Source organism: Myiozetetes cayanensis, unplaced genomic scaffold, assembly GCF_022539395.1.
Source record: "Myiozetetes cayanensis isolate MyiCay16 unplaced genomic scaffold, myiCay2020 scf13, whole genome shotgun sequence".
In the NCBI taxonomy this organism is placed as follows: Eukaryota; Metazoa; Chordata; class Aves; order Passeriformes; family Tyrannidae; genus Myiozetetes; species Myiozetetes cayanensis.
The window spans coordinates 11,648,535-11,660,765 of record NW_026086937.1 but is presented as its reverse complement, the minus strand read 5'-3'; the positions used below and the strand labels follow the sequence as shown (position 1 = coordinate 11,660,765).

The 12,231-nt window shown below is 38.6% G+C and overlaps 1 protein-coding gene across 1 annotated transcript in view; it reads left to right on the top strand.

The window, feature by feature from the left end:
* The first annotated feature begins 5,428 nt into the window (after positions 1–5,428).
* Positions 5,429–12,231, top strand: part of LOC126636344 (IgGFc-binding protein-like) — a 58,084-nt gene continuing 51,281 nt past the window's right edge. Inside the window, exon 1 of the mRNA XM_050308432.1 lies at positions 5,429–5,447. Within this exon, the coding sequence (XP_050164389.1) occupies positions 5,429–5,447 (19 nt within the window). The remainder of the gene's footprint in view (positions 5,448–12,231) is intronic.

Below are 12,231 nucleotides of genomic sequence, written 5' to 3'. Positions count from 1 at the left end.
TGACTCAGGACATGTCTACACAAGGCAGTGCAAGGCAGAGATTTTCAGCTACCACTGATTCATCCCATAGTGGAAGTTCCTCTGACCCATAGGAGTCATTAAAAAAATGACACTATGTACAGCTTACAGAGTTGAGACTTCTGTTTCAATAGTTCAGATCTTTCAGTGCCTTCAAAATACCAGGGATTATGTTAGATAACTGAAAAGAGTTAAAATATTTTCATGTTTGGACAAACATTTAAAAGGTACCCTTTTGTAGTTCCTAGTCAAAGGCTGCCTAAAAGGCCAACAGATACCTGGTAGAAAGTGACAGTGTTCCACTTTTAAGTGTTGGGTCTTCAAGATACTTCACTTCTCCTGCCCAGCTTAAAAGTACCCTGAAGAAGCTTGTTTTTCAGATGCCATCAGGAGTTTAGCAGTTGAATGTCTTGAAATGGAGGCAGTCAGAACAAACACCTCCTTTTGAGAATTTGAGCAATTAAAAGTAGAAATCTGCTGCTGTCTTCAGTTGCTAATGATATAGCCAAACTGAACAGTTTGGGGAAACATTTCTAAAGTATTATCAGCCTCAGGTTTGTTTTTTCTAGTGTACCCCAAGCAGAACACTAGTCATTTAAAAGAAACTCCCTCAAAATGAGACAAAAATTCTCTGATTTGTATTTTAAAATTCTAGTGGCCTTTTCATCATTAAAGGCTCATACACTCTCTTATTTCCAAAAAAAAAGTGTCTTATAATTTGCTTGGGGAGAAGTGCATTTAACAAAACTGGGCTTTTTGACATCAAGTCTGTTCAGCTTCACAGAATACAGTTCAGACAGATTCCTGTAAGTTTCCTGCTGTGGCTGCATGTAGCAAGCTCCAGACCAACGGTATGTGAGCAAAGGCTCACCCAGCACCAGTGTTGCTAAGGATTAAACAGGCAAATTATTAGGGGCCAGATCTGGCATCCTGATTCCTCTTCACTGTCAAGCTGCTGCCCCAATACCGTTGGACACAGACACGTAGGAGAGTGCCAGCATCCAGTTTAGATCTGGACACAGAGCCATGTGAAAGGCATATTGGAACAGAGACCAGTGTGGCAGTAAGAAAAGAAACCAAATTGCAAGCAGCAGGAGCTGGAAATACTGTTCTGGAAAAACTGGAAAGACAGAGCCAGGTGAGGCAGACATTTCCTGGGGGACGATCTAGAAAGATGTGTGTGGGGACAGGAGCACAAGAACAGCATCTGGGAGGGGAGTCCAGAACTGGTAAGGTGACAGGAAAGAGCAGCTGGTCAGAGTGACAGGAACAGCTGGATGGCTCAGGCATACAGATGGTGGAACAAAGTGCTCTGCTCTGCTCTGCTCCTAAAAAGCAGCATCAAAAGCAGTGGCAGAGCAAACAGATCATTCTCAAGCACTGAAACAGCTGAATTGTGAGGAGCTAACAAAAGCTGCTGATAACGCTGTGAGGTAGCAGAGCTAATGAGTCCCATGTCACTGATAACTTTAAGGTGTTGTTACAAAGCTGAGGAAATACTTCCCGTTTTAGCATGTTTTTGCAAGAGAGGAAATTATGGTATACAAGAAAATTATTCCACCACATGCAAAACACTGCTAAAAAAAAATTGCAAATCAAAACCAAACCAAAAAAACCTCACATCTTTATATAATGTGTAGAATCTAGGACTAAGTAAATTCATAATGACAGAATTTAAAACATTTTCTGCTTCCTTCAATGTGGTCTCTGTAGACATTCTCTGTAGGCATTATGCCATTTAAGTATACTTTTTATAATTATTTATCCAACAATAAAATGTTTTTTCAGTAGTCTAGACTTTTTCCACCTGTTCTCTTCCAAGTAATTCCAATGTTTCCATCAGGTTTCTTTGAACCTTTAACTCCAGACTAAAATAATATGTTCCAAATGAACAAAAATGTTCTGTAGATTATAGCTCCCATAGCTGACTTGGCATTCCCCTCCCCAAGTCAGACCTCCCCTTTTCTTTATGACATTGAATTATGCTGATTTTACGCTGTGAACACCCAGTTCCTTTGCCCTGTCACCTTTCTGTAAGTATAGCCTGTACTTTGGTAACAGACGGACAACTGTGTATTTCCCTTAAGTGAACATGCATGTATATTACAGGCACTACAGATCTCTGTACCACCATTCTATAGGTTTCCTTATCCAATAAATCCATAAATCTGTCTCACCTGCACACCCCATCAGTCATGATTTTATGGATCCTTCCACATCACTGCTCAGAATATTTAACGTCATACACCCAAGAACTGAGCCTAAGCTACATACCCAGACTGAGATAATCCCTTGTTTATAGTTACCAACTGGGGCTTAGCAAACAATTGACGTGAAAAAGGAACTCCTCAAGAATTAAAACATTCTCACAAAAACATTTTGTACTGTGCATAGGATGTGGCTTTGCTGGAGGAATGCATTTATTTCAAACTCTACTGGCTTCCAGGTAGAGACCATGTAAAAATATTTTTACTCACAATGTTTAGTCAGGTATTCACAGCACGTGAATGACTGTGCACATAAATCTTGTCAGACCTACAGAAGCAGGGCATCTCTTTGGAGGCATCCTTAGACATATCTACAGCCTAAGGGATCAGCAAGTCTTTAATTAAAGGACCACAGCACAGTTTGACCACAATCACCATCTGCAGTGCTGGGAATATCCAGTCATTCCTGCAGACTGTCCCTAACTGCCCCCTTCCCATACTCTTACAGTTGCTTCATTTTATGCAGCTTCCTCAGTTTCTGGTGGTCTCTGGAGATAGCAGAGGTGACAAAAATTAGCAGGAATAGCATCAAAAAAGTAGACTAAAGAAATTACTATCTTTCTTCTCTTACTGTCCACATTTTTGATACCAGGGTGTTTGACTCCATGAATTTTGCTTCAGTCTATTGAAGAGAGAATTATTTGTGAAATCCAGCCCTAAAGTTTGGAGGAAAAGGAAGAGAGGACTGTACCTAAAGTGCAGAAACAAAAGTGTCTGCCAAACATTGAGGAGGTTCAGCCTCAGTTTCACAGAACTCCAGGTCTGGAGTCTGCAAACTGTCCAAGAAAGATCAGAAGTACTTGAAGCCTTGGCTAGGTTTACTAAGATCAATAGGGCAAAACACAGGCCTGCCAGAAGATGTTCTTACATCTCTTATTGAACTGGTCTGAAAGATTGAATCTGCTCTTATTCAATCTCAGGAAACTAATCAAAAGGCAAAGGCCATGGTAGATGGATATTTGACTTAACCTTTGAAAACTGCCCAAGCATTTCAGGCCTGGCAAACATAATGCCAACATTAAAATCTAGAGGGATAACTGAAACAATTCTTTTCTTGTTTAACTCACTTTGTCTGCAGATATCAAGCAGCTGACAACTTTGTACAGATATCAAGGTGCGGTGGCTTACAATGAAGGGGTAATTTCACAGATGTACAAACAGGAACAGATCCTGGACTCCTGCCAGTTGTGTGTGGGGTTGTGCTGTCACAGTGCACATCAGAGCTCACTCTTTTAAACACCGGGTATTGTGAAAATGAAGTTTGGACTCAAGGAAGAAGTAAGCAAGCCATCAGCTTGCTCAAGATCTGAATCTCACATATATCAATATTAGACCAGACATCAGAAAACAAATTAAAGAGCGACTCTGGCATGAACAAAAAATCACTATGGCACTACTGCAGAATGCCCTGATTGTGAAAGTCCCATAGTGGACTGTGTAATAGGTAAAAAACCTGGAGAGTCTCCTGTGAGGAGACATGGTATGAGACCCTGGGGTCCTGCACACCATGGCTTCCATCCATGTACCAGCCTCTTCCTCTTCCCTGGTGGGGGAACCACATCACCAGCCCCCCAGCCAGCTGCAGCACAGGCCCCTTATGTGCCAGCTCTGACCAGCCCAGGCAGTAATTTCACTCACATTTTTCTTCTTTGGACTTGCTCGTTTTCTGTGAAAAATTAAATATCCCAGGCCAGAAAGCCAAGCTGACTCACACGGGATGTGGGAGACCAAGGTACAAGAATTCACCCTGAAGAACAGATAGCTGATAAAGGAGAGGTTGGGCTTCCTTTTCACTCTGTGACCCCTGGCAAGTCCTATCATGTCATGCTGTTCCACCCTGAAAAAGGGGAACAAACCTAAGCCTGGGGGAAAAAATAATCAGAAATAAGGAGCAAACCCATTTGGTTTCACTGAGTGAATCCAACTACAGTAATTTATTGCACCTGGTCCCTTGAGCACAGTGGTTTGGTGACCTGTTCCTGAATGTCAGCATGCGAAGAGAGCCCAGAGCAATGTTTTACAGCTCATGGTTGCTTAAAAGATTTTTCTAAGTATATTATCGTATTATGTTCTTGGTTTTATTCCTCTTCTGGATTTACATGTTAACGTTAAGCAATAGAAGAATGGTGGGGTAAAATGAAAGCTATTTTCCATAAAAAAATTTTAACTGACTAGTATACTTTATTTAAGTGGGATTTTTTTTTTAATAAAGCTTTTCTCATGGATTATCCTCTGCTATACTTCTATAGAAGGCCTGGAATAAAGGGAACTTGCTGGAACTTGGGGTTGTCACACAATCCTTCTCTAAAAGGCTTATTCAAAACTACTGGGAAGATTTATGGGTTTGCCTTTTTTGGAAGCCCTGTACTTACAACATTAACAGTGAGAAGGGAATTGCCTCTGCTCCCATTTCTGAGCTTTACTGGATATTTCTCTATTTTGACGCTAGTTGTAAGAAACTGTTTCCATATAATGTAACTTGTGAAGTGAATATTTTTGACTCAGATGGTGTTATGCTTTAAAAAAAAAAAAAAAAAAAAGGAGAGAAGTCTTCTACTTCTTTGAAAATCTAAAAATATAACCTGACAGTAAGCTGAAGACTCAGAGTTTAGGGTAGTGAAGAAAAAGCAGAGATGCTTGCTTTGTGATTATTAAGCCATCACAAGATTACTTCTGAAGCACAACATGAAATTTAAAATGTATAATTTTAAGTACTTCTCATAGCACAGGTTCACTAAGTACTAGCCAGGTAAATCTCATGTTCTCTCTTGTCTGGTTTGGTTATCAGAGAAAGGTCTGTCTGTTCTGTATTGTGTTATTCCTGACTAGAGCACATTTATAGGCACTTCTGCATTCATTCTTGAATGCAGGTGTGAAGAGAAGCTCATTTCATGATGGGTGTATATTACTTATTATATTTAAAAGCCTTCATAATGGAGGTGGTCAAATAGAGGAATTAGTGAGAGACCCACCCAGGTCGTGGCATTTCCATATTGATTGGACATGGCTCAAACCAACTTAATGTAATTTTGAAGCTACTTGGATTTTTAGCAAGGTGTGAACCAGGTAACTTCCAGAGTTTCCCTCCTCTAATGATTCTGCAATTTGTATGCACTGCCGTGGACCTGTCCAACTGGGGAATGATGGCTGATGCAATTCCAGGTGAGTCAAAACATTACCACAGTTTTACTCATACATTTAGACACATGTGCATACTATCTTGAAATAAGGGTAGAATATTCTGATATTATTGATCTGCTTTGCAAACTATAATATTATTGTTCAATTTCCTTATGCACAAGAAAAGAGGGAAGGTTGTATGTGGCAGGTATATCTTTTTCACTGCAGGTGTCTAGTGAGAGATTTTTCCAACTCTGTATTCTTAAGTAGGTGAAGTTTGCTTATTTCTGTAGAAGCTTTCTCAGGTCATATTTGATTTTGGTATAATGACAGTACATTTTATCTTTCTGAATCATGTTAATAGCTACTTATCTCCTTGCTCTTACCAGTATAACACAGAAAGAACTGGGTGTCTAATAAATCACTTACTTGACTGCAATGGCTTTGGTATCCTTGTTTCCAAGAACTATTTGCTTCCTAGCTTGGTGTTCATTTCCCAGGTTTCTTTCTTTCAGTAGCAAGGGGCTACATTGCCACCCTCGTCTACCATGCTAAAATAACATATCCAGGGGCTTTTCTCTTGCATTGGTTTTCACTGCTGTGGGCACCCTTTCTCAACAGATAATATAATATTTAAAGGTTAAAAGATAGTTTCTTAATTTAGATCTTAAAAGCAATTTATATGCAGGTGTTCTGCTTGATAATCAACATTTCACTTTGCAGCATAATGGTAGCTGATATTCTTCATATTTTCCCTATATGCATTTGACTTCAATTTTAAGATTTAGTGGTAAACAGAAAATTTTAGAGGAAATGTGTAAAGTTTGAATTTTGACCAGCAGAACTCAAACTGAAACATTTTAGCTTGATCAAAATATAGTTACATTTTCTCAAATGTCCACATTGAGTGGACTCAATATGTTAGAAAATGCTATCTAACTGTCTTTGGTTTCTGGAAATGGAAATCACAGAATTTACTTAAAGAAAAAGAATAATCCCTTATGGTCAGCTTCATTTCCTAAAATTTAATCACATAAATTTTTATGTATATGTAAATATGCGAACACACCCAGCTGTCATCTAGAGAAGTAAATGCTTTGCTGATACAGAACCCTGAGTACCTCAAGAAACATAAGCCTTGTTTTCCTGCATAGCTCAAGTACTCTTGTGTAAATACAGTTCACTCCAAAGCAAACAGGAGAATTCTGATCCCTCTACTCTGAACCCATGAATGACACAAGTGATCTCCACTTCAGTTTCATTTATTTCAGATGTAGAACTTGTAGAACAAAGTGCAAATAGCAATGCATTTCACAATCTTCATGCTTTGCTAGGGTCTGGAGTGGGTTTGGCTTGTGATCGGGGGCAGACTGAGCAATAGGTTAAGTTTCCTATCTCTGATTGTAAAATCAGCAGGAGCTGCCAGACTGACACTTCTCTTAGCTCAATTCAGTCATCTCTCAGTGTTTTTTTCTGTAGAGCAGGCAGGGAGGTACCTGTGATCTAGGTAATGCAGAGCAGTGCATAGCTCCAGAAGTCATAGGAAGTGTAGGATTTAGATCAGAAAAGGCCATACGAATAGATTTGACAAGTTTCTTAATTTTTAAGTAATTTATAATCGTACATCTCTATATATTAACATGAATATGAAATTGCACTAGGATGTTTTGTGAAGCAACTGTAGTGAAGAGGTTTAATAGCTTAATTGTAGAAGCCATTTAATATTCAGAGGGCTCTGTTACAGAGGAGACTGTAAGTAGTGACCATACCGTAGGACCCATACCTTGAGAGGAAATAGATTTATCCAGGTAGTAATGGATGGGAGAAATCACCCTTTCTGAAATGTCCAGGAAGAGTTAAGAGGCTTGCAGGATTACTCAGTTCATGAGGAATTGGATTGGAAGGCAAAGAACTGCATGAATTCATTTGGGATCTGTAGAAAAAAAGTCAACCAGGCACAGACAACTGTTTAAAAATCTGGTTCAAGTAAGTGAAAAGCTTGCTAATGTCAGAGTGCTGAGGACAGGAGAGACAGGCTTTATAAGCACCAAAGGAGTATGCAGTGGTGAGCTGAAAATTCAAACAAACTTCAGCATTCATTAAACCAAGCCTAAGATTGCTAATTTTAGATACAGCTGCTGCTGTAATATAAGCTATATTTAGAGAATCAGCCAGGAGTCTGATTTTTTTTAAACTGGAATGAACTAAGACCAGCACCAACAGCTTTGACAGTAGAATACTGAAATTGAAACAGGACAATAGTGGAATCAGACCTTTATCTCTGTAGGTAGCTTGGTTTTACAAACCCATTGATAGAAATAAAAAGCAGCACTCTGCCTCTGAAAAAAATTACTGTTAGGAATGGTCTCTGTACATCACAAGTTTGCTGTGTATTGGAGATTCAATAATAAATGTAAAATATATCAAGGTGCAGATACGAAATTACTGAACTCCGATGAGCCAGAAACAGTTGCTTAGATTATCATTGAATCAAAAAAGAAACAACCCTTCATAAAAAAGGCATTTAGAGAGATAAATATCATGTTTCTTCCTTCCAGAGATCTACTCCCAAAATAAATATTCAAAATCATCTTTTATATCTCATTTATTATTAATAGACAGACTTGGAAAATTTCTGGGCTTTTATGAACTGATTTACAAATCTCATGATTATAGATGCAGCACCCCAAAATGGAGAAGAAAGTAGTTTTACTTATGACAGTCTTTTTTTTATTCAAATATCCACTGGAATGCCAGCAAAACCTCTTTATTGCATTAGTTGGGACAAATGTTTTGGTCTTCGTCTTGGTATGCTAGAAAGAAAATACATTGAGATGTACTTCAACTCAAAGATAAAAAAAGGCCTTAACAGTTGCAAATTTAATTACACATTATCCCTATTGTACACATTTGGAAGCACCAAATAAACTCATGAACATTAACTTGAAAATGCATTTCTTTTAGATCACAGTATAAGAGTACTATTTACCCTCAGGAATTTTGTCCATAGGCAGTTGACAACTGAAAATAATGATAGAAAAGCTGCTATATTTTTATTTCTATTATCTTTGCATTGTTAAAAACATAAGAAAGAGAATGAAATTTTAATCTGGTACCTATATTCTAATAAGAATGCTACATTTCATTTTCAAAATTATTACAGCTTTCAGACCAGGAAGGAGAGAGCTTGAATTTCAACTTGAAGCTTCAATTTGGAGAGCCATCACTTTAAAAATAACAACCTCAGCCTGTGCTCAACAGAACACAAATACTTTAGTCATCAGAGAAACATCCATTTATAACAGACATTTTTTGAGTCCTATCAGCCTATCAAAGCATCGTACTCAACAGAGAAAAAGTGGGATTAGTTACACTTCTGTGTAATCTAAATTTATCTGTTTATAGATTTATGGGTGCTGATTGTTTGTTTCATAACTCCTTGGTGAATGTTTATCAGAGCAGTGACTGGAGTGTAGCTCCAACAGGAGTCCAGCATAGAGAGATTTTTGAAGAAATGGCAGATCTGCCAGTGCCTTCTCACCCACAACGTCAATAAAGGCAGAGTGGAGCCAGAGGTCACTGGGAGTTCCAGAATGACAGAGGTATGACATGCTGCAAAAACTGACTCGGTCATTTGTCAGGATAGAGGAAGAAACTATTGCCTGAATAGAAACAACAGAGAGATCCTTTTGCTCACACTAATTGTATATATTTAACTGAAATGGATGCAAAAACCATTGTCATTAAATCTGTGCAACACCCAATGAGATACAGTCATACTGTATGAAAATCAGATGAAGATGTTTAGATTTTACGTGCAAATTTACAGAACCTAATGTATTCTAAATTAAGAGAATCTGCACAGAATTCTGCCATTTAAGAACAGCCATTTAATTAATTCATTCAAAATTTCTTCTAGATATAGCCTCAGAAAGAACAGGCCCTGGAATATACATGTACTGCAAGTGCATCCTAATAAGACATCAGCATTTCATATCAGTCAGCAAGCCCTCCACTTTGTGCTAGGTAGCAGTGTAGCAGTCTCTTGAAGTCTTAGGAGAAAGAAGTTTTATGTAATTTTCCCCATCCTTTAAGCTTTTCAAGCTTCCTAGCTTTTGACTGATTACAACACCATAGGCTGAGCATTAGCAACACAGTGAATTGCAACTGCTATTCATCAGAGAACACTTCTATTCAAGAAAATGGAGTAACCAGATTTAGGTACTTGACAACAATTACATGTAACTGTGCAGCAAGTTGCACTAGACAGCACTCAGAATGGGTGAACTGTTGAGTTTACTTCTTTCATTGTTTGAGTTGTCTTGCTTGGGACATTTTCTTTTTTGATTGTATCTTTATTGTGCTGTTCCTTTGCATGGATATCAGCCTGATTCTGTCCCTGGGAAACATAACTTCATCCTGAAAAAATTAAGAGAGTCTCTTTAAGAGCCCTTTTCTGATCAACTGGCAGAAATAAAGTTATATGCAGAATTATCTGTCCTTTTGAGGCTGTTTCATGTCACACTGATCACCAACAAGCCCTACTATTGGTATCTTCTGCAGATTTTATGTGGGAAATCTGTTTGTATCACCTAAAGGCAGTTAGCAGCCCAAGTGTGCCTTGTTAACAGGCAGCAGGTGAGGTTTCTAATGCTGGCTGCAGATGGGGCGAATCTGGTGTCAAAAAGAAACACAGCAGTACAGAGCACTAGGAACCCAGTCACAGGGATTTCCTACCAGGTGTGCATCACTTACATCCTTGATTTAAGGCAGAAGTAAAACAATTGTTTGTAAGATTACCTGCAAATGCCCTTTCTTAGAAAGAATTTTAACTTCATTGCATTAGAAATTAAGAACTGGTGTTCCTTTTCTTTCTCAGATTGGTGTGCATTCCAACCTAGTTTTTTTAAACAAATGTGAGGGTGCCTTTCAGAGATACAGAGGATGCAGGTGGAGAAGAGAAATAGTAGGCCTGTGAGGTGATTGACTGTCAGGAATGGGGGATACTGTCACATCCCATTGGAATCAAAAGGCAAGTCATTTCCTTGTCGTTCTTCCTATGTGGAAAAGAGGTTATTAATATTTGCCCCTCCCTGAAAAGCCTTAATGAGCACTCCAGTTCACTTTTCACAGAGTGCCTGAGATGGCATTAAACAGAAATTACAACGTCACAGAAAAGTTCCACAGCATGACTAAAGGAGTGTTTGTGGTGCTGCAGGGCCTCACATTTGCTGTGGGTGAGGAGGGGTCAAAGACAGTGCAGCAGGTGGATGGATGGATGGATGGATTTAACAGAGGGCTTCTCTCTTTTCAAGATGGACTTCCATAATTTTGTCAGAATGATACAGTGCAGCACCAGATTAATGAAATATCCCTAGTCTGCAGAAGCAAAGTGTGTGCATACGAGGAGGGTTCCTTGCTCTCCATTCCAGTGCTATGGACAGCTATTGCCCAGATTAACACTTGCTGACCTTCACCTCAGCAGCCCTGCTGAAAACACAGTGTGTCAAAGAAACTTGTACCTGATGGTCACTTGTGTTCTCCCCTTCGCACTAAGCTCTCCTCAACTGAACTGGAAAAGTGTGGTCAATGGTTTTGTGCAGGGAATTAATATTTTGTCTTAAAATCACAGAAATCCTCTTCTCAATTTACTGGCTGGTAAAAGTACACATATCTTCTAGGAAAGGATTTTCATTGGAGAGGGATTATTGCTAGTCAAGTGAGCATCTACCCTCTTGCTTTGCAAAGGCTTGTGGCAGAATGCAACCCCAGGTGCATGGTCAATACATCAGTTGATGCCTAACTTGAAGTATTTTTGTGTTTCTTCTTAGCCTCCGTTGACCTGTCCCTATTTCTCTTGTTTCTGTCCATACCCTCCTTAGTTACTTGTTAATGAGCAGAGCAAAAGGGAGTTGAAGAACTGAAGAAATTCAACTTAATTTGTGAAGGCTTAATGATCGTTATCATCAGAATATAATTTTTTTTAAAAAAAAAAAAAGAAAAAAAAAGAAAAAATGAAAAAAAAGAAAAAAGGAAAAAAGGAAAAAAGAAAAAAGGGAAAAAAAGAAAAAAGAAAAAAATTAAAAAGGGGGAAAAAAGGAGAAAAAAAAAGAAAAAGAAGGCAAAAAAAAAGGAAAAAAAAATTTAAAAACCATGGTCTGCATGGGCTGGGGTTTCCAGGCAGTACAAGGAAATGCTGTACACTTTCTGATATTGTTTTGATTCCCATCAGTCATGAAATCCAAGTGAACTAGGAACTTGCTTCCCCTGGGCTGTCAGCAATCAGCAGAGACTTCATAGAAGCCTAGAAAATGATCCTTTACTTTTTCGCAGGGACAATGTGGTATCAGTAACATTTCAGCAAGTTCCTGAATTGTGCCAATGAAAACTTAGCTGTTGTGAGTAAATTGAAGTCTTGTTGTCTGCTCTGTTTAATGCTAGTTTCAGAAAGGGAGAAAATTCAGTCAAAATGAGAATTCTCACTTATACTGGTAGTGGAAGTTGGGCAGGAGTTTTAAGATGAAATAATTTGTCTTACTATCTATGTCAGGAAAAAATCCCTTTAAAACTGCAGGCTTCTTTAATATACAACAGCAGCAACAAAAATTGCCAAAATAACATCAGTTTCTCCAGCAAACAACCAAGGGTGACAAAATGAGTAACATAGAATATGAGTATTCAGTTCATAGGGGTTTTCTCAGGGTAGATAACACAGGGAACATGATAAAGGCTTGGACGGATTTTTATAATCACCTCCACCCTCTTGTCAATATATTTACCCGTTTCACCATAGGTTATCCTCATTTTCTTCTTGCTGAGTACAGCT